This window comes from Convolutriloba macropyga, chromosome 9 (assembly GCF_964194025.1).
Source record: "Convolutriloba macropyga chromosome 9, txConMacr16.3, whole genome shotgun sequence".
Lineage (NCBI taxonomy): Eukaryota > Metazoa > Xenacoelomorpha > Acoela > Convolutidae > Convolutriloba > Convolutriloba macropyga.
The window spans coordinates 13,190,248-13,217,392 of record NC_134476.1 but is presented as its reverse complement, the minus strand read 5'-3'; the positions used below and the strand labels follow the sequence as shown (position 1 = coordinate 13,217,392).

Below are 27,145 nucleotides of genomic sequence, written 5' to 3'. Positions count from 1 at the left end.
GTAGAAATTTCCACACACTCTCTGGTGGCCACCTTTCTTGAGCATATGAATCGAAAATCTTGCCAAACTCTTCCAAGCTTTTCGATTCATTATGCAAGCATTTCGTTTCATCTTGTCCCTAATCTTGCAAACTGAATCGAAAAGCTTGCAAGAATCTTGCACGCCAATAAAAAAGCTTGCAACGTTCTTTTAAGATTGCCGATCAATGTAGGGATAATTATCAGTTTTCTGGTAATTTTCAAAAACAAGTTTTAAACAGTGAAATCACAATGCCTACGGCATAAAGAAAACATCAGTTTTTATTCTGTAGTGTATCTACATACATCTATAGACCCAACAAAGCGCATACGATCAGTAATTCTGATATGTTCTAATTTTATCTATAATGCTCCTCAGTTTTAGGTAGGCTAAACTGAAAAGGTAGATGACATTTTAACGCTAATCTATGCGTTTTCTGGCAATTATGATGTTGATTTTAGACTCTCTACTGCCCCCCAAAGCAAGGTTGTTTGTTTCGCTGTAAATTTATGCAATATACTGGTCATAAGAACACTAAAAAGCACTGAAACAAAAACAAACGTTTAACATCTGCTGTTTTTTACTTCTTCTTAGCACATAAAATAGAAAAAGTATTTAGGAATACAAGAAGATCTGTCGCATTAAAAGGAAATGACGGTTAAGGCAGCAGAGATTGGGGTTCTAAGATTCAGGCGATGTACTAAGACTAATCCTGTGGAAAGTACTAATTTAGAGCTGCTCAAACAGTGTGAACAAGACTGAACCAGTGAGGGACCGAGTCCAATTATTTCTGAGAAAATTTAGACAAAACCGCTCAGCTACTGGAACCATTGTATTTTGCGCGGAAATTTCTCGCTGATTTTATTTTTCTTCGGCCTTCTTTTGGCGCTTGTTACGCCAACTTTTGAGCAAAACGTTCAGCCGTCTGTTCATTTGGAGCATTAAATTATTTGCTATTATTTATTGTTTTCCAGTACTTCAAAATGAGCGCGGAAGAAAAATACAACAAAAAACATTAATAAGGATAAAAGTATGGAGCTGAACCCATCATGATGCCAAAGTTCTCATCATTTTAATATGAGTTTTTTATGAAAATAATTTTTCATTTGCTCGGAACAATGAGAGGTCTCAATATTTTTTTAAAACATTTTCCTGCAGAAAACGCGAAACTTAAACAACAATAATTCAATTTTTTGGAGCTATCAATGGTTTCTTCTTATTAGTACAACAAGAGATGATTATTTTCCTCAAATCAACAAGAGTTATAAGCATTTCTTCGTAGAATTTTTCAGTTCAAAAGGCAAACTCAATGCAACATACATTCGATTATTCTGAGGTTCTCATTTTTTAATTCCGGGAACAAAAAGAAGTGTGACCATTTTCCTGGGACAGAAAAGTATTAAAACTGTCCTTTTTAACGTTTTTAGTGCAAAAATGCAAGTTTTATGCAACAGTCTTTTCTTTTTTGAAGTTCTCGGTTTATTTTAATTTCTTAGAACAATAAGATTCGGTAATTTCCCTTTTAAAACGTTTTTAACGCTAAAATTCAGATTTAAAGGAACGGAGAGTCAATTATTTGAGGCTCCCATTTGTTTTATGTTTCTGGAACAATAAAAGTTTTGAATATTAGGATGCAAAATAGAAAGAAACAAAACATCGTCTTGAGTGGTCATTAAACAAAATGAGGCAAAAAGGGAATCGAAAATTTTTTAATATTATCAAACCATTGCATAACTTTTTTTTGTTAAATAAACATTTTGAAGAGGTCATTTAATCCACTTGCTTTGAGAAGTTAAACCACATTTAGTTGACTTACTGAGAATTCGTGTCTGTTCTTTTCAAGTCCCTCCTATCACCTCTTTACATCTCAATGTTTTTTTGCATTAATTTTCTTGAACTGAGCTGCCCAAATTGCAATCAAAAAGCTCCCGACAATTTTATCAATTGCCATTGTGGACGTTATATAATAGAGTAAGGGGAAACCTGAGCTCGACCACCATTTATGTGAAAAGATTTATAAGTTTAAAATGCAATCTTTGTGTTTATTCCTTTAATTAAGTTTTTTAGACAATTTAGGATAATTTCAGTTGGTTTGGGGCCCAACATCACCAACTTGTACACTTAAAACTTGACCACTTATGCGCATTATATGGAATATTTGATGTGCTGCGGCCTTACAAAAACAAACGAAGCTTCATTGTGAGTCGTTATTAAAATGAGGATTAGGGGTGTAGATCAGTGTTCGATAGCAAACCATTGCATAACTACTTTGGAGACACTTAAATTAGGTCCCATAATGCTCTTTTTCAGTTCAAATTCTGGTATAAAATACTATAGTGGTTTGAAGTAAAAGTCAGGTAGTTCTTAAGATAAGTTTAAAGCAATCATTCCCAAGCTAGAGCCCTCTTAATTTTTAGATATTTTTGACGTAAAGTTGAGGTAAGTTAAGGTTCTTTGAGTTCAGTGCAAGACTACCTGAACGTTTTATTGTTCCGACCCCTCTTGAGGGGGAAGGAACTATATTCTCAAATTGGTTTTTTTGTTCAGCCAATTTTCGCCGATCGATTTATGCATCGTAGAGAGTTGAGAATGGTATCATTAGAAAGCTCGTCCAGCGTAGAATATGGAATTGAAAAGGTTTTTTAATTTTCGATTTCTACAAGGAGTTATCGAGGTTTAAATTTCTGAGAAAAGTAGAGTGAATTCACGTTGTTTTTATTCAAATATTCCGAAATTTTTGCCTAAATTTTCGTCAATTTTGCCAAAAGTTTTTTAAATTTTTCAGAAAAGTGTCGTTGATTTTATTTTAAGAGGCAAACTATCATTGTTGATTACTCTGATTTAATTTTTTCGGTCAAAAACTCGGGATAAATATTTCAAAATTCAGCCTTTTTCATCAAAAACAGCACGAAATAAGCTACTTTAGTCCATTTTGATTAAATTTGCCGGCCGTAATCCCCCAAACAACAAAAATACAATCTTTGAAGACTCAGGGGGCTATTTCTACTTCAACTTCCGCTGAGAGGGCTCTGTAATTAAAACTTTGCCGTTTTTCGCTAACTTTACTCATTGATTAACAAAAATGCAGAATTTATTTTTGAGTTTTCAAATTATCTATATCTACAACTTTCGAAAAGTCAATTGTTCCTAACAGGCAATAGGCATTAGCAGGGCTAGTTTTGGGCCAATCTTGGACTGTTACAATTCAAAAAGAATTCGGATTGTAATCAGTCGGTCCTTTTTTTTAAAATAATTTTTTAACAATAAAGAACAGAACATATCAAATCAAAGCTCAGGAGTGATAGGTTTAATTGAATTTTTAAGCAGCTCCAAGCTAATATATTCAGTTTTTTACTTGAAAAATTATGATCGTTTCGACTTTTACAAATAATTGATTCTTAAATAAATAATGACTTAAGGATCTTTACCTCTTTTTTTTCTTAATCTGGTCAGCTTGTAGCTTAGTGTCGGCAAAAAAGAATCCTTGTTCACTCTACAGATTGAAAAAATTAGTCTCGACTGCGGTTTTAAGGCTGAAGTTATTGTTTACTGGCTTTGATACTACTAGATTTCAGATTTTTTTTTCGTTTTTAGATATTTGCCAGATTTTCACGTTTTTCAGTCACATTATCACATAATTAACAGTTCTCATATCACATTATTGGCGTTGAAAATACACCACAATTGAATATTTTAAACTCCTGGAAGAAATAAATTATCGTTTTAACGGCCTCGACCCTTCTTTCTTGAAGAAGTTATTTGAATTTTTTAAATTTGTCTTTAACTGTCTTTTTCACTTTGTCGTTTCGGTCGTATGAAACTTCCTGTATAATGATAGTTTTCAACGGCTTTTTCTGGAAAAATAGATGAGCCGATATTCTGATATTATCAGATAGCTGCTGGCGTTCATGACTTTGAAAACAATTGTTTTCCAAAATCTAAAAAAAAATTTTTAAATTCGCATGTTTGTTCCTTTTTTAAGTATCTAATCTTGTTAACTACAGGTCATACATGACATTATGGGTGACAAAGGAAAATGCCAAAAGGGATTGATGTCCCAAAATCTATTTTTATAGAGAATACGTTGTGACCTTCCTGACTTCGACACCGGTTTTTTCACAAAAATAAGTAAATTAATTTGATTTTTGTCATATTTGACGTACTTTTTATGAACGCAAGACATAATCTGGATAATTGCAGCTCACAAAGGCTACCTTTGGATGAATAAACGACTCTATGTCAAAACTTCAATACGTATATAATGTCTTTCATGACTTTGGATTTAATTTTGATTCGAAAAAAAACCAAAGTTATTACATACTTTTGGTCTTTTCTCTATTTTTGTCTACTTGTTACCTAGTCACACTAATAAATGGCCAAAAAATACGTTATTGATGTGAGGAAGGCAATCGAATATATTTTGAGGGCCAACAAATGGCTTGAAGGTTTTGACAGCGTTTTCTAGCAAGTTTCAAAATTTGTTTTTTTTTGTTTGTTGTTTTTTTGTTTTTCTTTTTAGCCGCTTAAAAAAATGAATAAAGACAATTCATTATGCCGTAATCGTTAGTAATTGTAATATTTAGGGATATTTTACTTGATTTGTAATGGTCTCATGACTTTGAAAACAATCATTTTCCAAAAACTAAAAAAAATTTTAATTTTTCAAGTTTGTTCTTTTTTTAAGTACCTAATCTCGTTACTTACCGGTCAAATATGACATTATTGGAGTCAAAAGAAAGTGCCAAAAGGTATTAATGTCCCAAAATCTATTTTTTTAGAGAATGCGTTATGACCTTACTGACTTCGACACCGGTTTTTTCACAAAAAAAAGTAAATTAATTTGATTTTTGTCATATTTGACGTACTTTTTATAAACGCAAGACATAATCTGGATAATTGCAGCTCTCAAAGGCTACTTTTGGATGAATAAACGACTCTATATAAAAATTTCAATATATAAATAACGTCTTTCATGACTTTGGATATAATTTTGATTCGAAAAAAAATCAAAGTTATTACATACTTTTGGTCTTTTCTCTATTTTTGTCTACTTGTTACCTAGTCACACTAATAAATAGCAAAATAAAACGTTATTGATGTGAAGAAGGCAATCGAATATTTTTTGAAGGCCAACAAATGGCTTGAAGGTTTTGACAGCGTTTTCTAGCAAGTTTCAAAATTTGTTTTTTTTGTTTGTTGTTTTTTTGTTTTTCTTTTTAGCCGCTTAAAAAAGCGAATAAAGACAAGTCATTATGCCGTAATCATTAGTAATTGTAATATTTAGGGATATTTTACTTGATTTGTAAGGGTTTCATGACTTTGAAAACAATCGTTTTCCAAAAACTAAATAAAAATTTTAATTTTGCAAGTTTGTTCTTTTTTTAAGTACCTAATCTCGTTAATTACCGGTCAAATATGACATTATGGGAGTCAAAAGAAAGTGTTAAAAGGTATTGATGTCCCAAAATCTATTTTTTTAGAGAATGCGTTATGACCTTACTGACTTCGACAGCGGTTTTTTCACAAAAAAAAAAGTAAATTAATTTGATTTTTGTCATATTTGACGTACTTTTTATGAACGCAAGACATAATCTGGATAATTGCAGCTCTCAAAGGCTACTTCTGGATGAATAAACGACTCTATATAAAAATTTCAATATATAAATAATGTCTTTCATGACTTTGGATATAATTTTGATTCGAAAAAAAATCAAAGTTATTACATACTTTTGGTCTTTTCTCTATTTTTGTCTACTTGTTACCTAGTCACACTAATAAATAGCCAAATAAAACGTTTTTGGTATGAAGAAGGCAATCAAATTTTTTTGAGGGCCAACAAATGGCTTGAAAGTTTTGACAGCGTTTTCTAGCAATTTTCAAAATTTGTTTTTTTTTGTTTGTTGTTTTTTTGTTTTTCTTTTTAGCCGCTTAAAAAAATGAATAAAGACAAGTCATTATGCCGTAATCGTTATTAATTGTAATATTTAGGGATATTTTACTTGATTTGTAATGGTTTCATGGCTTTGAAAACAATCGTTTTCCAAAAACTAAAAAAAAATTAATTTTGCAAGTTTGTTTTTTTAAGTACCTAATCTCGTTAATTACCGGTCAAATATGACATTATGGGAGTCAAAAGAAAGTGCCAAAAAGTATTGATGTCCCAAAATCTATTTTTTTAGGGAATGCGTTATGACCTTACTGACTTCAACACCGGTTTTTTCACAAAAAAAAAGTAAATTAATTCGATTTATGTCATATTTGACAAACTTTTTATAAACGCAAGACATAATCTGGATAATTGCAGCTCTCAAAGGCTACCTTTGGATGAATAAACGACTCTATATAAAAACTTCAATGTGTAAATAATGTCTTTCATGACTTTGGATATAATTTAGATTCGAAAAAAAAAGCAAAGTTATTACATACTTTTGGTCTTTTCTCTATTTTTGTCTACTTGTTACCAAGTCACACTAATAAATAGCCAAATAATACGTCATTGATGTAAAGAAGGCAATCGAATATTTTTGAGGGCCAACAAATGGCTTGAAGGTTTTGACAGCGTTTTCTAGCAATTTTCAAAATTTGTTTTTTTTGTTTGTTGTTTTTTTTTGTTTTTCTTTTTAGCCGCTTAAAAAAATGAATAAAGACAAGTCATTATGCCGTAATCGTTAATACTTGTAATATTTAGGGATATTTTACTTGATTTGTAATGGTTTCATGACTTTGAAAACAATCGTTTTCCAAAAACTAAATAAAAATTTTAATTTTGCAAGTTTGTTCTTTTTTTAAGTACCTAATCTCGTTAATTACCGGTCAAATATGACATTATGGGAGTCAAAAGAAAGTGCCAAAAGGTATTGATGTCCCAAAATCTGTTTTTTTAGAGAATGCGTTATGACCTTACTGACTTCGATACCGGTTTTTTCACAAAAAAAGTAAATTAATTTGATTTTTGTCATATTTGACGTACTTTTTATGAACGCAAGACATAATCTGGATAATTGCAGCTCTCAAAGGCTACCTTTGGATGAATAAACGACTCTATGTCAAAACTTCAAAATGTAAATAATGTCTTTCATGACTTTGGATATAATTTTGATTCGAAAAAAAATCAAAGTTATTAAATACTTTTGGTCTTTTCTCTATTTTTGTCTACTTGTTACCTAGTCACAATAATAAATATCCAAATAATACGTTATTGGTATGAAGAAGGCAATCGATTTTTTTTTAAGGGCCAACAAATGGCTTGAAGGTTTTGACAGCGTTTTCTAGCAATTTTCAAAATTTGTTTTTTTGTTTGTTGTTTTTTTGTTTTTCTTTTTAGCCGCTTAAAAAAATGAATAAAGACAAGTCATTATGCCGTATGTGTTAGTAATTGTAACATTCAGGGATATTTTACTTGATTTGTAATGGTTTCATGACTTTGAAAACAATCGTTTTCCAAAAACAAAAAAAAAATTTTTAATTTTGCAAGTTTGTTCTTTTTTTAAGTACCTAATCCCGTTAATTACCGGTCAAATATGACATTATGGGAGTGAAAAGAAAGTGCCAAAAGGTATTGATGTCCCAAAATCTATTTTTTTAGAGAATGCGTTGTGACCTTACTGACTGACTTCGACACCTGTTTTTTCACAAAAAAAGGTAAATTAATTTAATTTTTGTCATATTTGACGTACTTTTTATAAAAGCAAGACATAATCTGGATAATTGCAGCTCTCAAAGGCTACCTTTGGATGCATAAACGACTCTATATAAAAATTTCAATTTGTAAATAATGTCTTTCATGACTTTGGATATAATTTTGTTTCGAAAAAAAAATCAAATTTATTACATACTTTTGGTCTTTTCTCTATTTTTGTCTACTTGTTACCTAGTCTCACTAATAAATGACCAAATAATACGTTATTGGTGTGAAGAAGGCAATCCAATAATTTTTGAGGGCCAAAACATGGCTTGAAGATTTTGACAGCGTTTTCTAGCAAGTTTCAATTGTTTGTTTTTTTGTTTGTTGTTTTTTTTTGTTTTTCTTTTTTAGCCGCTCAAAAAAATGAATAAAGACAAGTCCTAACGCCGTTATAGTTGGTAATTGTAAAATTTTGGGATATTTTACTTGATTTGTAATGGTTTCATTACTTTGAAATTACTTTTTTTAAAAAATAAGCCAATTTTTTAACTTTACTGCTTTTGTTCGTTTTTTTCTAATTGTTACCAAACCTTTTTATGGACTGGTCCATATTTTTTCTGGTGATTGATAAGTTATTTTTTTAGTTTTTGGTTTATCTAACGGTATGTTGACTTTGTTTTTAAATTTTGTTTTTTTAAACGGATATAAACTTTTTGATGTAATTGATGTTTGTTGTTGTTGTTGTTGTTGTTTGATTTTGCTGTTCGTCTTGACTCGCTTTCTTAATATTGGCATATCTTAGCAATCTAATGCTTCAATTTTTTCTCCACTGAGTTATTTGCTTTGCAAGCTATCTTTTCGTTCATACACAATTTTTTTGAAAAATACTTGGGCTTTTTTGGGTTTTTTGGGATTCCCAAAAAATAGCTTTTGGGTTTTTCTATCTGTTCCTCGTTTGGTAGACAATTATGCCAAAATTGTGGATGGGTGGGGTCGGAACCTTATGTGCCATCGCATATTACCGAGCCGCCTTGTATAAGTTAACGTATTTTGTCCGCTAATTATACCTGAAATTTTTTGGTGTGTTTGAAAGTGTGGACTCAGGAAGTTTTTATCTGGGACAGTCAGCTGTTCGGTTTTATTAGATATGTGCTAATCAATTTAACACGTAGTTTTCCTGCATTTAGTAGATATCAAATGAAAAGCTGAATTTAATAACAAAAGTTGCCGTTGCTCATTATTTTAATACTTTACTCAGAATAAATCAGCATGAACACATTATACGTATTCGTTTTAAGAGCAAATTTTGTCATTTAGAATACTCTTTTTCGTGTTTTGTATCTAATAAATTTAGTAATACACTTTTTTAACGCACTCACAAAATGAACAACAAATTAATAACAGCTTTTTGTTGTTTGACAATAACTTGTTTTCTGACAATTTTTTTCAATGAAAATGTATATCAATCTATAAATCCGTTTAAATTTGGTTTGACAGATTTGTGGGATTCAACTTTTTTGCCCAACTCAACTTTCAACGTGTCGGCAGTTTTTACGCAAGCGGATGTAACGCCCACTTTATTACAATGCATGGCCAAAAACTGGGCACCCCGCAAGAACACGCACCCAAAGGCCCCAATAAACATGATGCCCACTAGCTCAAACCTGCTTTTTCCAATTTCATTCAGTGCAACGTTTTGCAAACCTTTGAAAAAAAACTTGAGAGTAATTTTCGCTCTGAGCAGATTAAGTTCTATCGAAAACAGACAAGTTATACGCAAAACCTACGCCGCTTTCGACAAATATCAACAATCATCAATTTTGGGCAACTGGACTCTGTTTTTTGTACTTAGTAGACCCGAAAACCAAACCGAACAAACTTTGGTTGAAAACGAAAGCCGAGAATTTGGAGATGTAATTGTTGCTAATTTAACAGACGACTACTATCAAATAACTTTCAAGACGCTGATTGGTCTAAAAGTTGCGTCGTGTTTTTGTCCACATGCCGATTACGTAATAAAAGCAGACGACGATACTTACATCAGAATTAAACAACTTGATTACTTAATTGTTACGCAACAGAAATTGGTCGACAGTGGAAAAAAGAAAGACGCATATTACGCAACAGAAAACCCGACACAAAATGGCCATCAAAGATTTTACACAGGTGTCCCAGGTTGAGGTCGCGCTCGAAATCACCTCTGATCAGACCGTCCCAGACAAGTGGGACCTCTGATCAGACCGTCCCAGACCGAAGTGACCTCTGATCAGACGAGAATGCGCTCGAAGATCATTGTGCGCTCGAAGTGCGCTCGAAGCCGCCTCTGATCAGGCGAGTTCCAGACCGAAGTGACCCCTGATCAGACAAGTTCCAGACCATTGTCCAGACGAGTTCCAGACCATTGTCCAGACTAAAGTGCGTTCGAAATAGTCTGATCAGAGAATGATTTTAAACATGAACAAATCTCTCAATATTGTTATAATATATTCATTTCATCTATCATTTTATCAATCTTATATTCAACTAACAAAAAACCAATCCTGAAAGTATTGTTAATGAAAGTAAATCGAAAAAAATGATCAAAAAAAAATTACTGAGAATGCCATTTTTTATGCTTTTAACTGAAAAAATGAACTTAGACAGCTCTGCATAAAAACGTCTTGATCTACTTTGATTCGAAAGCTTTTCTTGAGGGGACCGGCAGTTGTTATCAGCTGAATCCCTTGGTTCTGATCCAACCCATCAGATTTTCAGATGAAGTTCCGATCAGAATGCTGTTTTATTGTTGTCTCTTAACCGAGACAACAAAAGTCTGTAAGAAAACAAAAAAACTTGAAAAAAATGTCGCTGGAATTGGTCTCTGGTCAGACTAGTAGGCGCTCGAATCGGCCTCTGATCAGACTTGTGTGCGCTTGAAACTGCCTCTAATCAGACCGTCCCAGACCAAAGTGACCTCTGATCAGACTGTCCCAGAACAAAGTGGCCTCTGATCAGGCAAGTTCCAGACCATTGTCCAGACAAAAGTGCGCTCGAAGCCTTTTCCAGACCATGTAATTCGAGCGCACCGGGAACATGTGTGCGCTCGAAACTCGTCTGATCAGGGGTCACTTCGGTCTGGCCACCTCGACCTGGGGTTTATTGTAGTTATAACCGACTGGTTTACAGAACGGGGCAACATCCTGTTAGTAAACAAAATTACCCGGATTCAACTTACCCCTTTTTCTGTTTTGGTCCGTTGTACTTGTTTCGCATTGAATCTGTTCACGAACTCGCTGTCGACTGTCCAAGACATTGTACAGGTCAAGATGAGAAAAATTACGCCCAAAATGTGAACAAATTTTGCCTGCATAGCTTTGAAGATATTTTCATTGGGTCATGCGTATCGTTCACGCAACGAAACAAAACCATTAGGGCGAGAATTGATAACAGCATGGGAATTTACATTACTTTTCCAAGGGTATTAAACAGAAGTGAGGGGGCGGAAACCCATATAGCAGTTCATGGAAACAGAGATCATAATCAAATGCAGGAAACTCATAATTTTTACAATAACAGACATTTGGTCTATTAGCAAAACCAGCACTTGCTTACACCACATTTTGGTAAATTTTGGATTGAAAAATTTTTATTATCAAAATGTAATTGGGAAAAAGTTATTTGGACTGTTGAAACGGTGCAGTATTGATGAAAAACGCAGTATTGTTTCAATTTAAAAAAGTCATAAAACAACATTGTTTTTATCCGTACTATATTTGTGATCCATTTTGTCCCCCCCCCAGCTTAGTAGGCATATAACTATTAAGCTCCCAGGCGCACGTCCTATTTTTAAATAGTAATAATCTATATAACAACACATGGTTTGTAATTGGGGGCAAAAAAACAGTGGTGCGGGGGGCAGAATAGATCCAATCATTGTATTGTATATCATTGTAGGAAGAAAAATGTATACTTTTTCTTCGGCGAATCGCAAATCTCAATTCTAACCCCGTCCATTTCTCTTCAGATTTGAAATACTACAGATTGAAATCTCCTTTAATTTACTGTGTTTCGTGCCTTTAATTTTTTTACATGTCATCAATCCCAATAGTTTAACATTACGGTACCAAACTACCGCTACCAAATTTTGCTAGTAAACTTATTCACTTTTGTAACCAGAGTTCACTTTTCCTATCCTAAAACTTTGTACGTGCGACTCCTACTTACAGAATTAGAGGATGAAAAAGCGGTGTCCTATACGGTATTTTCGGTCACTGGAAGTTCAAAAGAGGAATCTACTTACGAAGTTGAAAGTAGAAGTTCAGAAAACGAGGGAAACTGACAGTTTTTTTGGTTGCCATCAAAATTTTTTTCGCCTATGTCACATCAAGCATTGCAGCGCTCAATTTCAACAATTATTTGATAATTCTCTTGCATTAAGATGCTTTTTGAAGTATTTTCATTAGCAACTAAAAGAAGCGTTTTGTGCAAATATAAGACTTGTAAGAATTTATTTTGCAATTTTGCAAATGAGTGTGGATTTGGGTTTCACCATCCCTTTGAAACGCGGATGTCACGAACCTTTTAAATTAACCTTTTTTTAATCAGTTACCTGGATTGCAAACTATCCGAGATAATGTTGAACATAATTGATTTAGGAAAGAACATGAGCGGCATACATTGGAGTGAAATATAGTTCATTTTCACTCTGTAAAAAAGCAAAACTTGTTTTGCAATTCCTATAAGTTGTTAGGAAGACTGAGAACGAACCAGAGAGAATAGGACATGTAGTGAACCCAGTTTCATTTCAGCAGGAAATGAGATAAAAAGTATTTCCAAAAAGTCAGTGGTAATTTGGTTCGGGTGTCTAACCCCAAACGGTAAAACTGAACGACTAAGAATCAACTAAAACGGCAATTCGACTTTGGGTTCCCTGTTGTTCATTCCACTTTTGAAACGATTCAAAAAGGATTTTCAGGCGAAATCAAAAAGATGAATTTAAGTAGAAAAAAGACAGACCGCAGGAAAAAATGAGTCAAAATATAAAAGAGTGATTTAACAACTTGGTTGGCCGGTTTGGACTTCTCCATTAAATTAGAAAAAAAGTGCTTATCATGCAATGAAAAAAATCAGCAGGTATGAGATAAAAATGGAAAAGAAATTTAAGTCAAACATTAGTTGTTCTGTTTTATCACACGACATTTTTGAATCGAAATTGAACACGAAAAAAATTGGGAAAATGAGTTTGCATTATGTTCCAGTTGTGATTTTGTAATCGAAGTAGACATCTGATAGAGTTCTTTGAAAAACACTAAATGTTTTGAAATCTGTCGAAAATAAACCAATCAGGACAAATACATCAATTAAAATTTTGCGGACAACCAAGGTGTCTACTGGAGAACTAGGCTATTAAAAATGATCTGTATCTAGAGCTTTTGTAAATTTGAAGTCCCGCAAGCAAAATTCTCAATATGATGTAGAAAAAACCATCACTGGGGAATTAGTACGCTTAGAAGTTCTAAAGCAAAAAAATCTATTTTGATTACCAGTGGAAATTACTGATATGATTTAATTTCAACGGTTTAGATAATTAAAAGGACAATAACTCATCTAAAACTTTTTCAAGACTCAATTGAAATATACAGCAAACAAAAAGTTGACTGCAATTTGTCATTTTATAGTTTTGGAGAAAATGTTTCGAAATGATGGTTTGTAGAAGTGAATATATAAAATAAAGATAAATAAAATAAAACTCAAGTTAATTTGGTTACCAAAAAACAAAAGCAGTTTCACATAATTGTTCAAATTAGCATATACACTAAATACTGTATCCCACTTGAAAGAAATAATATTCAAATGCAAAAACCTTTCAGTTCGGATAGGTTGTCATCTCATATCCAAGAGAATAAAACAGTATTTCTTCAACACCAATTTGCCTCAGCATTTAACTGCTGACACCTTGAGCTCTATCATACGCATTGCGAAAAACAGCAAACTTCTTCACCAACAACCATGCTGTTAATTCCCCCTTTAAGAAAACGGAAAAAAAAACAAAACGCCAATGCGGCACGCCACAGTAACAATTTTTTTGTTCCGGTATCTGACAACCAAGAAGACATTTGATATACTCAAAAATTCAAATGTAAAAAACCCGTTGGGTCCATCACTCATTCCAGTTTGGACTTTTAAAAGATGCAAGAGAACACATAGCTGAACCTCTCTGTTTTTTTAACCAATTCTTAACTGAACAATTTTTTCCTAACGACCCTAACCACGCCCACGTGTTACCTCTTTTCAAAAAAGATGATCCTGAAGATCCGATAAATTATCGACCAATTTCGCTTTCTGGAGCTCTGGCTAAAATTTTTGAAATACTGCTCCGAAATCAAATATTAGTTAGCTTATATAGAGAAGATTAAGTTGCTAGCAACAACGCAGTTTGGATACAGTAAAAAGGTGTCAAATACACATGCTCTCTTTTATTTCACTGAAAAAATCAGATATGATCTCAATAAAGAAAACATAGTTACAGGAGATTTTTTAGACCTATCAAAAGCTTTTGATTCGATATCACAACCTATTCTTCTATACAAAACAAAACTTTCAGGTTTTAGTGTACAAGCAAGTACAACTTGAAAACCTCATCCACAAAACCGTGTTCAGAAAGTTAAAATCTCGGAGTATGAATTAAATTGGACAGCACTTAACCGTGGAGTAACACAAGGTTTTGTGTTAGGCCCACTGCTTTTCAACATATATGTAAAAGATATGAAAGATTATACTGATGTGACTTCTAATATAATCCAGTACGCTGATGAAACTTTTATGTTTTGCAGAGGAAAACAACTTCTGAATCAAAATTAAATCTATAAAAATGTATTGCTAAATTCAGTTTCTTTTTCAAGAAAAATGATTTAAATTTATATGAAAGCGAAAACAAATTCATTACTTTTGGAGCCCCTAAAGGTAACAAAATCGATGAAATAGTTGTTAACGGATGTACAGTTCTCGCGAAAAAACTTGTGAAATACTTGGGAGTTGACTGTAACTTTTCTTTTGATGAGGAAGTACAAAATAAACTTAGAAAAGTTGCTGTTGGCATAAAAGTTATTTACTCCATCAAAAATATTTTTCCAGAAGAAACTAGATCTGCTTTACTGAATGCTGTTGTTTTATGTCATCTGCATTAGCCAATTGTTCTGTTCTCAAATTTTAAAAAATCACTTCGAGTTACTCTATATAAACAACTGAACTGGATGAAGAAAGCACGTTTCAATCGCACCAAATTTTACAGGACCACTGATCTCAAGATGAAACCCAAAATCTTACCAGTAGAATATCGCATAAAGCATCAGGTTATTATATATTTTATAAAACTTCTAAAAAAAGATCTGCCAATTTTCTATGAACTCAAGTAAGCCACCCTAATTGCTAAAATGAATGACCGTACAACCAAGCTGTCAAGTGGAACAAATCAAAACTCATTTATAATGCATAACTGTTTTTCAAAAAAGCAATTGTCTGGTATAAAAATTTACTTCTCGCCTTGCGTTGGAATATCCCTAAAAAAGGAGCTCTCCAAACTACAATAAAAAAATCTTTTCTAGAATGAGTTTCTAAAAGACCCAACGGTCTCTGAATTGAATTCTACTCACAAATCTTTCAAGTTCAATCTTAACTTGACTTAGATTTAGGGCATCCTTTATTCGTCTAAGAAATGTTAATTGGAAGATTAGCATTTTTTAACTTTTCAATTTTCTCGAAAATGTTAATTGTAGAGTTAGCATTTTTAAAAGATTTCCTCATATTTATAATTCATCTCTCTTAATTTGTCGATCTCTTAACACGTTGAAAAAATAATTTAATTTTAAAATTTTTCAATATGTGACGTTTGTTCATTTTTAATTCTTAACACTACATTGCCTCTAAACTATGTTCTGTATTTTATAGTTCAAACCCAAAGGAACTAACAATGTTTCTCTTTTTATTTAGGAAACAATTTATATATCCATTGAAAAACCAGCTAGAGACAAAATGAATCATACAGCCAGCATTTTGACACTGAATTGATAACAGAATGAAAAAAAAACAAATTTCAGAAAAATCTGAAGAGTACGCGACTTTCTTTATTTTCAAAACGTAGTTGAAAACAAATCCAAAAAACATTGCTGCATTCAAAGCCCAAACTAAAATAAACACAAGATAAAACAGATGAGTTTTTGGAAAACCAAAACAGGTGAGAAACATGAAAATACTTGTATAACAAAGTTTAAACGTAAAGAAAAAATGTTGAGTTCATTTAAGCAATTGGAGTTCAGACATCCAGACGATGTGAGGAAACCTTTAATATGAATAAGTTGTTCTACTAACCATCGACACCCATTGTGACACTTACACAATAGGTCAATGTGTTCTACAATGAGCAAAACTTTTTCATCGCTGATGAAAGCTAATGAGGTTGATACCCCCAAGCAAAAGAAACCATTAAAACAAAGTCGAACGAGCAGGAGGGAGAGAAAGAGAGGAAACTCTTGAGCAAAGAAGTTGCTTCTTATTGAGAGGAATTTGTTGATAATTAGGATTTTTGTGGAGGAAAATGGTTGCGCCGCTGAAGTGGATGCAACTGTTAAAAATAACTAATGTTGTTGGTTGAGAAGATAAAAAGATTCTGGTCAATAATTGTTTTATTGGGAGCCAGAAGAACTTGTTTAAACTATTTTATTTGGTTGCAACTCGGAGTTTTCTTTCTAAGAGTTTATTTGGATGAAGAAATGAATAGGTTTAGATATCGAATCGGAGCACTTGTGGCGAGATAGATTTATCTGGTTTAGATTTAGTGGGAGTCATTAGTAAGTATTAAAAACAAATTCATTTTGGTTGTGGAATTAACGTTTTAATTTTTTCTTTGCAAAAACTCTACTAGTTGCTGGATGTAATTTTATTGATAATTAATTCGATCCTTTGGAGTGAACTGTCTTAACTGTCAGGAGAGCAAGTTTCTGAGGACAATAAAGTATACTACCAACAGCAAGAGGAACTACCATAAAAACTTCTGCAATATTCGTTGAGTTTTGGCCACGGCCACTAACCAGTCCGAGGCTAGAAACCATCTAGCGGCAAAATACAAAAGTCTACAATAATAAACAAGAATGATAGCGGGAGGCAGTGCGGCGAAATATCTGAAGAGAGATCTTTGGAAAACTGGTCACATAAATCAAATTGCGGCTCTTTCGGAATTTTGATAGAAAATTGGGAGTCAACCAGTGTCCAGCGGGAGGTTTTCTAACGACAAAAACACAACTTTTCAGTTGGTTGGCTCTCTTTTGCAAAAAGAAGTTCTTCAACAAATCTTGAAGACGTCGCGAGTGTTAAGGATTTATTAAGGGACTCGCAACAGTTGCTCAAAACTGGCGACAGTGGAGGTACAGCAAGTTGAATAACAATTTGATGATAGTCAAGAAGAGATTGTATTTATTGTGTAATGAATAGGATTCAAAGAATTTGAGCATCAGAGAAGATTACCTTTGAATAAATGCGGTGATTCCGGGAATGAGGATTTTGACTGAGCGTAGCTGTTGAAGTTGCCGGGCAAATAGATTGGAGCAAATGAGTGCAAAGGTATTGATTTTTCAGTACAATTTGACATCTCTCATTTGTAGCAATTTTGAGAATCAATCAGAAATTTTATAATTGTACTCTTCAAGAAGTTTTGTTTTTTCGTTACGTAAGATTGTCCAATTTCCCGCAGATGAGTGATGATGCATTTGCTAGATACTTGATGAAAAAGGATGAAAACAAGCGAGCTTATTTGCATTTTGAATATTACAAACTGTTGCTTCAAAATGAGCTTGCTGACAAAATATGGATTTACGCAGAAAAACCCGACTCGACAGTTAAACATTATGAAGAAAAATGGTCAACTAATTATTTAATGAATTTTATGGCAACGAAATCACCAAAAACTTCTTTGAGTAACAGTTGGTCTCCAGGAAAACCTATTTTCGAATTCGCAGTCGCAATTCGGATTGAAACGGATAATTGACAGAGCCAGTTGTGACAAAACTAACGTCCGGCAACGACTCCTTCATAAAAAAATGACGGACAGATGTGTTACTGGTGGATAAAATATTGGGCAGTGTTATGAGATAGCACAACTGAGAAGTGAATAACTCAAAAAACCGGGGAGGGTTTTTTTGAAATCTCTTGTCCAATTAACGTCAATCATGACAAATATATCTCAAAGTTTTGCGGAAAGCCAAGGTGTCTACTGAGACCTAGGCTATAAAGAAACTATATCTAGAGCGTTTGTAAAAGCTGAAGTCGCGCAACCAAATAATCAAAAAGATGTAGAAAAAATATCAGTGGACAATCAGCAGGCTGAAAGTTTCTGATGCCAAAAATTAAGTGGAAATCAGTGATATGGGTTAAATTTAAAGGTCGAATTAGATAAAAAAAGGACAAAATTTTATCTATAAGTCATTTCAAGACTCGATTGAAACAAACATAAAACAGACAAGGCGGCTCGGTAATGGGCGATCGCACATAAGGTTCCGAACCCGCTCATCCACAAGTTTGGCATAGTTGTCTACCAAATGAGGAACAGATGCAAAAACACAAAAACTTCAAGTTTTTTTCAAAAAAAAAACTGGTGTATGAACGAAAAGATAGCCTCCAAAGCAAATAACTCAGTGCAGTAAAAATGATGCATTAGATTGATGAGATATGCCGATATTAAGAAAACGAGCAAAGACGAACGGCAAAATCAAACAACAACAACAAACATTAATTACATCAAAAAATTTAGGTCCGTTTTAAAAAACAAAACTCAATAACAAAGTCAAAATAGCGTCAGATAAAACTGAAAATAAACAAAATAACTTGTAATCCACCAGAAAAAAATGGTTACTCACCAGTTCATAATAAAGCGTGGTAACAATTAGACAAAAAAGAACAGAAACTTTAAAGCTAGAAAATTCGCTGAGTTTAAAAAAAAAACAATTAATTTCAAAGTAATGAAAACCATTAGGAATCAACTAAAATATCCCATAGGTTTACAATTAGCAATACTTCTATGCAAGGGAATTAAGAACTCTTGGGTTTCAATTTTTTATGCAGTTACAAAAAGAACAACAAATAGACAACAAAATAAAAATCAGTTAAAAGTTGCCAGAAAATGTTTTGGAAGCCGTAAAGCCATACTTTGGCCCCCAAAATATGTTCAATTGCACTTTCGTCGAACACCGATGATGTATTATGTGGTCGCTCATTAATGAAAATAGGCAACAATTAGACAAAAAAGAAAAGAAAAGCAAAATAATGTAATACTTGTTTTTTTTTCGATAAATTTTTATTTCCGAAGACAAAAAATCCATTAATTACAAAATGAAAAAATTGAATAGGTTTGTTTATTCTTCCAAAGGAAGCCCTCGAGACCTGCAATTATCCAGATCAAGTCTTACGGCTACAAAAAGAACGTCAAATGTGACAAAAATCAAAAATTAATTTTTTGTGAAAAACCCGTGTGTAAGCCAGTAAAGTCATTATTTAGTACGTCAATCATTAAGATAATCAGTAAATATATTTGTAATTGTCTGTTCTATTTTCTAGAATAAACAATTGTGCCGTTTGTTCATTTCGATCAGACTTGAGGGATATGAGGTACAAAAGTCGACAACTCCCTTTAAAGTTCTCAATTTGCGTATGTTCACATTTAATTACAACTTTATTGGCGGACCATCAGTGTTGCTAATCATTTTGGCTTCCACCCCAGCCCAGACGAACTCCGACGTTTATCTTGCAAGATCTTGCAAGATTCTTGCAAAGGACGCTTATCTTGCAAGATGCAAGATCCAGACGCCTATCTTGCAATTTTACAAGATCTTGCAAGATAGACGTCGAAAAATCTTACAGAAAAAAGTGCATTTTGAAAGACCGATGAACTTAAAGATCATGTTCTCTTATGTTATCGACACTTATCTTGCAAGAATCTCGCAATAGTACGACGCTTATCTTGCAAGAATCTTGCAAGAGTTGGACGCTTATCTTGCAAGAATCTTACAGGACCGACGTTTATCTTGCAAGATTTTTGCATATCCGACGGCTATCTTGCAAGATCTTGCAAGATCTTGCAAGATAGCCGTTGGTATTAGACTAGAGCAATTTTGTCATCCTATATTCAAGCCTAAATACTTAAGCTTAAATATTCTTAATTATTCAAGCCTTTTTAAGTTTGATTCATTGTTTCTTCATAAGTACTTCTTGTCTGGTCATTTTTTTGTTATATTTGCTAAAAAAAACATTGTTTACTTCATCTTGTGAAATGATCATGATTAAAAAGCTGTTCAATTTGCAGCTTTAACCGATTTTGATTCTTCGTTTTTTAATCAATTGTAAACGGTCCGTAACCGTTTAGCCCCCCAATCCTTCCCCTTGTTATTTAGTTCAAATTTGTTGAGTTCATATTCATAATCGCTGTAGAAGTCACATCTTTAACTTTGATTTTTCATGACTTTCAATGCCAAACCTTTTTAATCATTGTCATACATGAGTTTCATCGTGCCACACTTAACTTTGATAGTAAATGCGGGTATAAACCACACCTTTGTAAGCTATTATTTAACAAGCATACAAGCTTATAGAAGAACATACAGCAAAATAAACTCTTGAAAACCAGTCGTTGTCTCTGAAAGCGGATCAGACTAAAGAAAAGATACCAAATTCTGGCGCATCCTCGGTTTTAAAACCGAACCATCGACTCACAATACAGAGACAACTTAAAATTTCTGACTTGTAGTTTTTCACTAAAACTTTAAAAAATCCCACCACCTAGCTGAATTAAACGTGCTATAGATTTTTTCCATGTGATATTTTAGCACTTCAAATTTCTAGGCTGTTAGGCTTTCTAAGTAAGTTACAGTTCGATGACCTTCCCCTGCATCGTTCATTGCACTCCGAACATTATGATGCAATCCGCTCAATGCAGTTCTCTAGTCCATGCGGCTAGAGGTCCCACATTTGCTAATAAGATTGACTGGGGGCTGAGCAGTTGAGGCTGTGGGTTCTCTTTTGAACAAACGCATTGGATGACGACGGGGATAGTCGACCATATACATAGGTAGCAAAGCCTGATCTTTCTTAGATTATAGCACGTTCTAGTTCAGCTAAAACTCTCTGACCCTAAGTCTAGCGAAAGAGCATTTAAAATTTCAGGGTTTGATTAAGCCCTTCTTACATTCAAACAGATACTCTAGCTGATTCTGATTTACAAATTTGCACCTGCTGACACGCAAAAACAAAAGTTTTTGTTTCTAGGCACAAAATTTTCTAAAAGGTAAAACAGTATCCTCCCCATGTTAGGGTGTTTCTTTGCGACCGTGATCAGACAAAACCCTCCCCACAGCGCAAAGCGTGCATAATATAATTTAATAAAAAAAACAGCATTCAACCAAGATTTGGTAAAATATAAGACAACCAAACCATTAATAGATGTCCACAACAGCAGTATAAATAGCATTCAAGTTATTTTTAGATACAAAAAAAACAATTATTAAGCGTTCAAACAACATTTTAAGTGCTAACTAAAAGTGCAGTGACTCATAACACTCATAGTGCAATAATTTTTTTGTGAATGTCATCGTGCAACCATAAACAAAGTAACCATTAACCAATGAGAAAAGCCAGAACCATGTCAAGCAAAACCAAAACAAAGTCAACCGCCAAGGCTCAACTTATGTAACTCTTGAAGTTCAAAGTCATTGAGTGGGAAGCAGCACAAGACCTACTCGACGAACAAATGCAACAAACAGAAGCAGCAACAGACCTGCAAGAGCTCGTTGACGAATTTCGACAGCAAAAAGCGGAGCTTGATCGCATCTGTAACGAACTCATAGAACAGCAGTTGACGCAAGAAGAGTTCGACACTGTTGCTGCAGAGTCTGCACGGAGAAATTGCAAATGGCTGAGAATCAAACAAAAAGTCAGATTGCTTCATGGGTCAAACCATCAAAAGTTCATCTCTTCCGACACCTCCTCGGAAGAGCCCAACAAAATACGCAGCAAGGTAGTTGTTTCAGGAAGCAGACGTAAACAACCAAGCGGAATGAGACGTAAAACGCCAATGCAAAATGCAGTTGAAAACGCTGAGAGCTGGGTTGAGGTGTTCAGTTAAGATGATCATGATGGTGTACCGTTCAAAACGAAAGAACAAGTGTAGAAAAATACAATGCTCAGCAACAGAAACCAAAAGAGAACAGTGCGATACAGGAGCCTCGCAGCTTCAGTGAAGATGCGAAACAGGTTCAGAGTTGCCCGATTGTTGATGTGAATGTTCCAAATCAAGGTTTTGCTACCCTCAATATTTCTAGCGATCAACCATCAGACACTGTGTACTGGAATTCCGGTACAGCAACCGGATTTCAACATCAAGCAATGCCTGACAATTTCACTCAAACTTTTGCAGACAGTCACTATCCGCGGGATCAGCAGCCGTCACGTCATTTGCACGGTAGTCAAATGGATCACTCATTCCCAGAGACAAACAAAATGATGAACGCTCCCAACGGAGAGACCAACCGTCACTTCAATTTCATACCACAACAGTTTTCTGAGCAACAGTTCCAACAACGACCCCACAGTTCTGAATGGAACAACCATCAAGTGATGATGAATGCGTTCAGTCTACCAGAGATTAGTCTTGACCATTTCTCAGGCGATCCTTTGATGTGGCATCAATGGTACAGCTTTTTCAAGTCAACCATTCACGACAATCCAGCTCTTTCAACTGTTCAGAAAATGACAAAAGTCGGTAACTCACAAAGCAAAAGACTTCATCTGTGGATACTCTTACAACGGAGACTTCTATGAGGAGAACCTTCAGGAACTTATCAGAAAGTTTGGAAAGCCGCAGCATGTTGTGAGTGCGTACCTCACACAACTTGAACAATGGCCTAGGACCAGAATGGATGATCACAGCAGCTTTGTAAGTTTTGCGTCCTTCCTCAGACGTTTGGTACAGACCTTTTGACTTCACCATTTTGAATCGGACCTGAAGGCTTCTGCGGTAGTTAAAGTTGCCAAGGAGAAGTTGACAACACCAATGACGATTCGCTGGAATTAACATGTAAGGAGCATGAGAATAGAGCAGCCAAATCCGGCTGACTTTGCAGATTGGATAAGCAAATATGCAGAGGCTTGCGAGGATGTCTCTCCACAAAGACCACAAAGGACAGACCGGGTTGAACGGCCTTCCCAAGGCCAGAAACACTCCAACATAGTTCTTCAAGCCAGCTCAAATTGTCAACTATGCTCCGGGGATCACAACCTTGGTCGCTGCAAAGAATACCTGAGCAAGTCTGTAACTGACCGTCAGCAATAGGTGAGGCATCACAACTTGTGTGTCAATTGCTTGAAGAGACATGAGGGAGAATTTTGTAAATCAAAGATTCGATGTCTTGTAGACAGATGCAATGGGTTTCATCATTCAACTCTCCATCGATACGACTTCAGGATTTTGCAGAGAAGTGATTTCCAAGCAACGAGTAAAGGGGGATTTCAATCCAGGAACAACCCGGTGCAGTCAAACTACGGTAGAAACTTCAACCATACAACGTCTCAGCTTTGGTCAACAACCAGTAAACCGCCAAATATCAACAACAGAAGGGGATACAATCAAAACAGTTTCAACCCTCGTAATCCAAGCTATGGAAACAACAACTCGCATCAAATTGTTAATCAGCAGCACATCAATCCCCAGCAAACTAATGACAGAAGTAACACTCACTTTCAATCAGTGACTCGCAACGAACTGAAAGATGATTCATCAAAACTTCCACGGGTGCGAAAAAACCACACTTGTAGCAGAAATCGGGAACCCACATGGGTCAGAGCTTTTATTCAACTACAGGCAATACCAATCACGCTCTTCTACAAAGACTTCAACATAGAGACCTATGCACTTTTGGACAGTGGAAGTGATAATACACAGATCACACAAAACATTGCTGATGCTCTTCGGATTAGAGTCCCCAAAGATATAGAACTTCCTCTAGCTTCGCTACATGGGGAGCACACAGTGACAACAGCTGATGTCATGATTGGAATTGGTTCACTTCACAGCTCAAATTCGGTGACAAGTCTTCCTGTGTACGCAACCTCCATTGAGCAGTTCCAGATGCCAATTGTCCCCGCAGAAATGTTGAATAGACTTTGTAGAGACCATGATCATTTGGCAGAAATCAACTTCCCACAAATTTGTGAAATTAAAATTGGAATACTCATAGGGGCAGATGCTTTTCTGGCTACTGTTCCAAGACATTTCACTACCGGCAAACCAGGAACAACCTACGGAGTCAACACACTGTTAGGATGGACTTTGACAGGCCCTTTGCCACAAGAGTACTTTCAACCAAACCATAAAGGAAGCAGCAACCACAACATCACTCTTTTCAACCATCTCAAGCGAGGTAGTGACGACCCGGACGAAAATCTTCTACATCTTTTTTGGACATTTGAAGGTGTCAACTTTAGTCAGGGTTCTACAAAGGGACACAATGAAGAAGACCAGAAGGCAATAAAGACATTGGCAGAGACCACACATCACAACGGGGAAAGATATGAGATTGGACTCCCTTGGCGTGAAAACTTCACGCTACCCAACAACTACTTCATGGCAAGGGTTCAGTGGCACGCCCTGCAGAAGCGATTAGAGAGAGACAACTAACTGAAACAGAGATATATGACCACTATCTTTGATGATATGGATAAGGGATACATAGCAGCTGTTACGAACCACGATGCAAAGAACATTTGGTACCTACCGCATCATCCCGTTATCAACAAGCAAAAACCAGACAAGATAAGACGAGTGACAAAAGCAGCCTCAAAATACAAAGGGGTTTCTTTGAACGATGCACTGCTAACGGGACCGGACCTTTTGTGCAATCTACATGGACTTCTTCTGGGGTTTCGTCAGTACAAGGTTGCAGTAACAGCAGACATAGAGGCTATGTTCATGCAAGTTGGAATCAGAGAAGAAGACCAAGATGCTCTCCGTTTTTTGTGGAGCGACAATGATCAGGAGAGGACATCCAAATACCAACGACTCATTTTTGGAGCAACATGTTCTCCTGCCTGCGCAATTTGTGTTCTGCAAAAGTGCGCCAACGATAACAGACAAGAACATCCAAAAATCTTTGACTCAATCACAAAACAATTCTACATGGATGACTTCATTCAAACATTCTCAACAGAGGAAGAGGCAGCAAATACAGCGACTGAGCTGAAACATGTTCTCAAAACAGGGGGATTCAACCTCACCAAGTTTCCCAGCAATAACCCTGCTGTGCTGGAAAAGATTCCAGAGGAAGACAGAATTGGAGTTCTAAAGTTACAAAGGATACCTGGTCAAACATGGAACCCTGAATCCGATCAACTTCTTTTCGCGAAACCCAAACTGAGCTATGAAAGAGAGAATATCACACAGAGAAATCTTCTCTCAATGGCTGCTTCTTCGTTTGATCCCATTGGAATAATCTCGCCTTTTGCAATTCGACTGAGATGCATCTCGCAAAAAGTCGTCAAACAAGTACACAATTGGGACCAGCTACTATCAAAGGAACATTACGACAAAATTCAGCAATGGATGGAAGACTTCGAGAATATGCCTTCAATTCAAATCCCCGGATGTCTAGTTCCCAACGTCGATGGAACTCACGAGTTGCACACCTTCACAGACGCTTCACTTTCAGCAGTATCAGCAGTGGTGTACCTGAGGACAATCTCCGCTGACGGCTCAATAGCTACCCACTACGTCATCAGCAAGTCCAAGGTGGCACCAATCAAACAGATGAGCATTCCCAAATTGGAGCTCGAAGCAGCTACACTGGGAGCAGAACTAGCAGGCTTCTGTGAGACCGAGATGAGAATAGATGTGAAGAGCAAAAAATTTTGGATCGACAGCACAGCAGTACTCAGCTGGATCAAATCAAAGGATCGACAGAAGATGTACATCGCAAATAGGTTCAACAAAATGGCTGAGAACTCAAACAAAGACGATTGGCGACACGTACCAGGAAAAATGAACCCGGCTGATCATGGTACCAGAGTTCTAGCTCCATGCGATCTTCAAAAATTGTGGATAACAGCACCTTCTTTCCTGATCAAACCTGAGAGCGAGTGGACATTCTCCGGTGACAAAACAGCTCAAACATACGCCACTCAAGTTGATGTCAAGACCAGTGAAAAACCGTTGGTAGATCCAAACAAATTTTCAAATTGGCCTAGACTCCTTGGCACAATTAGAACAGTGTTTCGAGCAGTGCGCGTACCGCAGAGGTTGATCAAACGCGACGTACCTTGCGACTTGGACGACTTTGCGGCTGACGAAAACAAGGCTCGGAGCTTTCTCTTGAGGATATTTCAGTCCACACACTTCAAGGACACAGTTTCTCGACTTCAAATTGGACTACCCCTAGACAAGAAGGACAAACTATTACCATATACACCCTTTCTGACGGACTACTTAGGGTTGAGGGACGAATTCAAAAATCTGGATTGCCTCTTCAGAGCAAACACCCGGTGATACTCCACAGCAAGCGCAGAGTTGCCAAACTGCTTATTGAGAAAGCACATCACGACTGCGGGAATCATGGAATTGAACATGTTAGTGCACATATCCAAGCAACGTTCACGATAGTTGGAATCCGCAGAGCTCTAAGAACTTTAGGGAAGTACTGCTTCATCTGCAGACGCTGGCGAGCAGACAATGTCAGACCGAAGATGGCTCCTCTACCAAAATTTCGCTTTCCGGAGCACTCCAAACTCTACCCATTTGTGAATACTGGAATGGACATGTTCGGTCCCTTTCACATTGAACAATCCAGAACCCAGACAGAACTCAATTATGTCTGCATGTTTACATGCTTGGTCACACGATCAGTACACTTGGAAGTTTGTGAGGACCTCTCTACTGACTGTCTACTAATGGCTATTCGACATTTTGTATCCAGACGAGGATACCCTGATGTCATTGTTTCGGACAACGGGAAAAACTTTGTTGGAGCTAACCAGGCATTGAAACTCAATTTTCAGGAAAACTACAAACCAGACAACAATTACATACGTCTCCAGCTGGCCCAACAGAACATCCAGCGGACGTTGAACCCACCTCTAGCACCGCAATTCGGAGGGGTTTGGGAACGACTTATCCAGTCCGCTAAACGAAGCCTACTTGTTGTCCTCGGAAGCCGCCGACTAAACTTTTCAGTCTTCCATACAGTCGTAGCGAAGGCAGAAGGAATTCTTAATTCACGCCCATTGACGCATGTTCAGAGCACTTTGACTGACGAGGAACCATTAACACCGAATCATTTCCTGATGAGAAGACGCCACTTCTGCCTAAAACCTCTGGCAAACAACAGAACCCGGTTTTCAATTAAAGACTTCAAGGAGTCACAGACCCTTTTGGACCACTATTGGTCTCGTCTTCTCAAAGAATTTGTACCGGAACTTAACAGACGGACAAAAATGTGA

The 27,145-nt window shown here is 35.7% G+C and overlaps 2 protein-coding genes across 2 annotated transcripts; both read left to right on the top strand.

Moving 5' to 3' along the window:
- The first annotated feature begins 24,350 nt into the window (after positions 1-24,350).
- LOC142346126 (uncharacterized) lies at positions 24,351-26,195 on the top strand. The gene has a single exon (XM_075398631.1). It carries the CDS (start codon positions 24,351-24,353, stop codon positions 26,193-26,195), a length of 1,845 nt encoding a protein of 614 aa, XP_075254746.1.
- Positions 26,196-26,392: 197 nt separating this feature from the next.
- Positions 26,393-27,145, top strand: LOC142346125 (uncharacterized). The gene has a single exon (XM_075398630.1). The coding sequence runs from the start codon at positions 26,393-26,395 to the stop codon at positions 27,143-27,145; it is 753 nt and encodes a 250-aa protein (XP_075254745.1).